This window comes from Zingiber officinale, chromosome 9B, assembly GCF_018446385.1.
Source record: "Zingiber officinale cultivar Zhangliang chromosome 9B, Zo_v1.1, whole genome shotgun sequence".
In the NCBI taxonomy this organism is placed as follows: domain Eukaryota; kingdom Viridiplantae; phylum Streptophyta; class Magnoliopsida; order Zingiberales; family Zingiberaceae; genus Zingiber; species Zingiber officinale.
In genome coordinates, this window is record NC_056003.1 from 91,382,826 (window position 1) to 91,388,825 (window position 6,000).

The 6,000-nt window shown below is 34.6% G+C and overlaps 1 protein-coding gene across 1 annotated transcript; it reads right to left on the minus strand.

Moving 5' to 3' along the window:
- Nucleotides 1–578: 578 nt before the first annotated feature.
- Nucleotides 579–2,211, minus strand: LOC122022510. Its single transcript, XM_042580530.1, has 4 exons — nucleotides 2,089–2,211; nucleotides 1,495–1,705; nucleotides 1,360–1,423; nucleotides 579–1,248 (listed from the first exon to the last, which is right to left on the minus strand). Exons 2-4 carry the CDS (start codon nucleotides 1,650–1,652, stop codon nucleotides 964–966), a joined length of 507 nt encoding a protein of 168 aa, XP_042436464.1. The 5' UTR covers nucleotides 1,653–1,705; nucleotides 2,089–2,211; the 3' UTR covers nucleotides 579–963.
- Nucleotides 2,212–6,000: the final 3,789 nt, after the last annotated feature.

Consider the following 6,000-nt stretch of genomic DNA (forward strand, 5'->3'; position numbering starts at 1 on the left):
ATTTATGCTACAATTATTTGACAGATTTAGGGATTAATGGACTATAGATCCTAGTTGCTACAAAGTCTCCTAGATTTAGAATTTTGACTAAAGGTATATGAGAGATAGTAAAGCCAAGAGGATAGTTGAACATTTTACGACAGGGTGGGGTGTCATTCTAATAAAAAAAAAATAAAAATGGGAGCGTATGATTCCAAAAATAAAGGAGGTTTTTTTTTTTTTAAAAAAAAATTGACCTCTGATTTTAGCTAGTCACTTCTCTCCCTCCCGCAGCGTGTCAGATGCTACACACATGACACACCTGTTTGATCTGTAGGGTTTCCGGCAGGCAAATTGAGTCTGATGTGATCTTTTCTTTTCTTTTCTTTTCCTGACTCTTCACCCTAGTCGAAATCACTGACCCTGCTAAGTAATTGGGTCCATAATTTGCAGTTGAACCACATAAAGAATTCCAACCACAACACAAACTTCCAAAAACAAAACAAAACAACAAAAAGGGAGAAAAGCAACAAGTGTGAAGAAGAAAGAGGTATTCGAAGCGCTTGGTTCATTCCCAATGGTGACAACAACCAACCACAAACTATGAACATTGAAGAGGGAAGATAAAAGAAACCTACTTTTTACAGATTAGATATTTACATATTTCAGGACTCTCAAAGGTTATACAAACCAAGAACAGCCTAGGAACAAGTTTGAAGCTTAAACAAATCCAATTCATGGATCAAAAAGAAAAACCAAAAAGACAATAAAAGATTGTCCTTTCGTTCCTCTCTAGTTTGCCTTATTTGGTTTCTACGTAGAAGAAGATTGCTACTGGTCAAAATGTACAGTTGGAAAGGAAAGCTAATTGAAGGTCATGGAAAATACCTCAAAGCTCCAATTTTTACCTCAAAATTCTTCTCCTTCCCTGTTGTTAAGCTTGGTTTTTTTATGTTATTCTTTTCTTTTCTCTTTCTCTTCTGTTCAGGCCGTGGCAGTGATGCTGCTACAGCTCCGGCGGCCGCGGTCGAGGCAGTCAAAACCCTCGACGCGGACGGCGGCCGGAGCCAGGTCGAACTTGGCGTGCACACGGACTTGCTTGGGCGACATCGGTGGGTTAGGTTGCGTTAATAGGGACGGGGCGATGGAAGCCGGTTGCGGACGTTCCTCACCGAAGCGGGCATCGTGGACGACGGGGTTCGCCGCACGGGTCGGCGGTGAGCCACAGAAGAAGGGCGGCGAGGAAGCTAGTTGATTCTGATCTTCGCCCTGCAAATCGAATACTACGAGCTCAGAAAAAAAAACAATCATATTTCCATAAAAAGACTGATCGATCAATCGATTTATCGAAGGAGATTACAAGAATAAAGCAAATCTCACCTTTGTGAGAAATATGTCAAGGAGATCTGCTCCGGCCTTCGAATCTGAGAAATTCTTTTGGTAACTGAAAAAAAAAGAGGAAAGAGACGGAGTGAATGACGAGACTTCAGATCGGAGAATAAGAGAAGAAATTACCTCGAATGACATCGAAGGGGCAGGAACGGATCGGCGACGGCGGTGGTCAACTGGCTCAGTCTCCGTGGCTTGGGGCAGAAAACCGGTGGCCTCCGCTCGGGGACGGCGAAGGGAGCCCGGATCTCTTCGCCGGCGGCGAAGGCGTCCTGCTGCTGCATCCCACAGTGATTCGTATCTGCTCCAATGTCTTCGAGATCCGCGATCGCAACGCCTGCAGAGGCACAGATCCGTGAAACGAGTCCTCCGATCGTTCGAGTAACACCAAATGCGTTCAAAAAGAACAGATCTGGAACGCCGCCACTTCAAAATCCACACAAGAGCAAGCTTTCGGAAGAAGGCCGGCCATCAAAAACGTCTAGAAATTTGAAATCCCGACGGTTCTCGGACAATCGAAAACCAAAATACCAGTTGAACAACACAGATTTCGATCCTTTTGGCGGATAATAGCCAAAACAATGCATCAAAGTCCCCAAAAAGGTTCGAATTTCTTATGTGTTCTAGCTCATAACACCGTGAGAGCCTTGAATAAGCTCAAGATCTAAGATCAAACATGGCGGTGAACGTCCAAGATCAGAGATTGGAAGCAACAATTACCTTTTGCCCGCCTCTCTATCAACGACGAATGAGATTTGGGAAAATCCCAGCAGCAGAACGGAACTGATGAGCGAGGAATTCCAAAACTATTTATCGGAAGAATAATAATATTTTTTTTTAAAAAAACGGGGGAATCGAATGAATGGATACCGGCGTTAACCGGTAGCATGAGCAATTTAATCCAAAAAATATATTTTTTAATTACCAAAATTATTATTATTTAATAATTTGTACCATACCTTATCCTATTAATTAAGCCATGAGTCAGCCATGTGATTCATGCTCATAATATTTATTTTTTGAGTAAATTTACATAGTTAAATATTAATTAAATATCTGAGATATTGAATTATACAAAATAAATTATTCAATAAAGATTTCTTTTTTTAAAAAATACTTTAAATATAAATCATTATTCTTATTGTTGTATCATGGCCATGCAGACTATCCACGTCCTATTCTCCATTATCATTATAATATTTTATTGTCATTTTTCTTTTTTATATTGCAAGGCAATCAGCATTTTCACATGCTTCATAATTCTTCCCACTAGAAATTACAGGCGCCGACCCATGACAATATAAATGTGAAGTAATCAATCGTATCGATCAGGCCGCACGAACTCAATCAGAGACTATCATATACATAAAAATTAAATCACCCAAAAATTTCAAACACTGTCATGTCGATGGGAATCACTTAAGAGTAAGGAAAAATTTATATGCAGTCCTATTGATAAACATAATTTTATATACATTCTCTATGAATTTTTTTTTTTTTCACTCCTTAGTCTAATATACTTATCTAATTATTCATGATATTTTAAGTATAAAAAGTTTTAAAATGAGTATAAATCCTCTTAAATTCAGTACATTAAACTAGAAGCTAGTATATTTTCTATCAAATTGAGTATAATTCTTTTTCTACCTCAATTGGATGGAAAATATACTAGATTTTCTTTAAATGGTACTCAATTAGATGTAAAATATACTAGATTTTCTTTAAATGATACTCAATTGGATCAAAAATATACTAGATTTTTTTTTTCAAATGGTACTGAATTTAGGAGGAATTATATTAAATAAGAAAAAAGTTGTACTCAATTTAATAGAAAATATACTCGATTCTAGTTTAAAATACTTAATTTAATATGAATTATACTCATTTTTAGACTATTTATACCTAAAATATATGAAGGACAATTTTAATTAAAAATATACTCGAATATACTGGATTTTCTTTAAATGATACTCAATTGGATAGAAAATATACTAGATTTTCTTTAAATTATACTCATTTTTGGACCTTTTGTACCTGAAAAATTTGAGGGGCAATTAGGTCACAATATTTACATGAGGGAGTTGAAACAAATAAAACTTTGCATGCAGGGAGTGGAAACAAAGTTTTTTATGAGTGGGGATTGCATGCAAAATTCAAGTTGTGATTGAGGATTTTTCTCTACTTTACTCTAAGAGTAACCATAATCTTAAATCTATAAATCCAATTTCATCGTAGAATTTACTATACCACATCATTGTCAAGTCAAAAGTAAAAATTCCATAACTTTTATAAATCTCTCCTTATAATCATAAAGTCAACAAATAATTTTATATTAGTCCCACCATATCATTATCTATATTTTTTATTTACTATTTTTATTTAATATTTATTTATATATGATCATAAATATATATTTATAATATACATATTGATTAATTTATTAATAATATATTTTAATTTTATTTAATGTTTTTTAATAAATAATTAGTTTAATAATTTTTAATTTTCATCCCACCACAAATTCTTTTTTATTTTTAAACAATCCTGACCAGCATCCAAATTTTGAATGCTGGGTTGGTTTATAAAAGCTATATCATTTATAATACTAGTAGGTTTATAAAATCTAATTTTTTGAATTTTGTAAATCGAGCGTTGCTGTTACCCTAAATTCCCTAAACTCAATCACTTTTGCATGCTTGGATTCAGGCGCTGTCCTCATGTTTATAGTTCGGATTCTCTAGTTCGAATTCTCTGTCCTTAAATTTCTTTGTACTCGTGTTTTTTATCTATTGAACGGACCAAATTATATTTCAAAACATTATGACATCCTTAAGTCTTAAGATGTGTGCAGTATCCTCGTGATGTGCAAAATATCCTTGAGATGTAATCTAATCCGTCCAATCGACAAGGAAATACGGAAATAGAAAAATTTAGGTACAGAGGATACGAACTTTCATGTTGAAGATCGAACTTACCCCATATGAAATGAGACCCATCGATATATACCTGTGGAGTGGGACCCCACTTAGTCAACTCAAGACTATACCTATTGCATGTTTAATATATAGATAATAATTTAGTTAGTTGAATTCAATCAATTGAATTGGATTCGTGATTCGTCTTACAAACACCACAACGGTTCTGTTTTGAGTTAAGTTGACCTAAAGAGATTTTAGTGTCCATATTTCAACGGCTTTAAGGTGTATGTTAAATATGGTATTTATCAAAAAGATGTATCGTAGTTCTATTTATATCAAAAGGTATAAAAAAATATATACAATTTCCCTTTTACTCCTCCTATTAATCTATCAACCTCTTCTTTTCATTCAACATTTTCTAAATATCCAAGTCATATTTTTAATATCATTTTATAGTTTGGATGCACGTGGTCTCACTTTCTCTCTCCCTCCATCCCTCTTCTTGGTCTTATAAATATGAAATGATCATTAACCTCCTTCGCTTGTCATACCTCCTCGTGCTGTTTGACAGGATTGCAAAAGGCTATTTAGGGTTTAGGGATATTGTCGTAAGAGTTTCAAGAGACGAGTTCAAAGGACAATAGTGATTAAGAACCTCGGTGTTGAAGGACAAATTTCTAGGAAGAGTGAAATTAGTAGAAAAAGACAGTTAAAGATTTAGCGATGTATGTATAAATTTACTACTGTAAAATAAGTATGTCATGTAAAAATATTGTTGTTTGGTAGCAAAGGGTGATGGCAAAAAACCATGTTTATGATGTCATTTGATGTGTGGGTAATAAATATTCAACAACACCTGCAATATGATGTATTCCATTACTTAATTGGTTTGCAAGGTGCTCCACTGTGATATTAGATTTCAACTAGACCTTGCTCATGCATATTAGATTGATATGGTAGGTATTAGCACGTTGGGCCTGATATGTGATCATATCACGCCCACTTTCTTCATTGATCAAAATTTTAGTTTGATACCATATCTACCTTCTCCTCGCTCAACCCTTAGTAGTAATTGAGAGTTTGCATAAATCCAATTACCTTAGGTCCATCAGTGGATTTTGACCAAAATCCACTATAGACCTAAACTTGTTTAATTACACTTATTTAATATGTTGTGAGTTTCTGGTGTTACAAGGAGTTAAATTGTGCTATTCATTACTTATTTAGGGCTTTCAGTGGTGGTCCAACGTTACGAGAAGTTTCTGCTTCAATGCGGGCCTGATATGGGAGCATATCAGGCCGAACATGATCTTTGGTTAAAACTTTACTTTTACACTATATATACTTTTTCCTCGCTTAACCCTTCCTAGTGTTTGAAATTATGCAAAATTACGAAAACCCTAGGTCATCAGTCAGATTGTGTCACAACCACTGATAAATTATAAAAATCTAATATGTACATCATATCTATCGTTACTTAGTCTTTGCTAAATTAATATATACAACAACACTTGATTATGAAGTTGTAAGTTTGCTAAATTAGTTTGTAATTTATTTAGCAGGGACGACCATATTACTAAAGAAATTCTCTCTGAGATATGGAATATGCTTGATGCAAATTCTTACATGGGAGATGGAGCTAATGTAGAAGAATTATCCAGAACAAATATTCTATCGTCTTCTAAGTATAGTGGTGTGCAGAACACAAATAGAA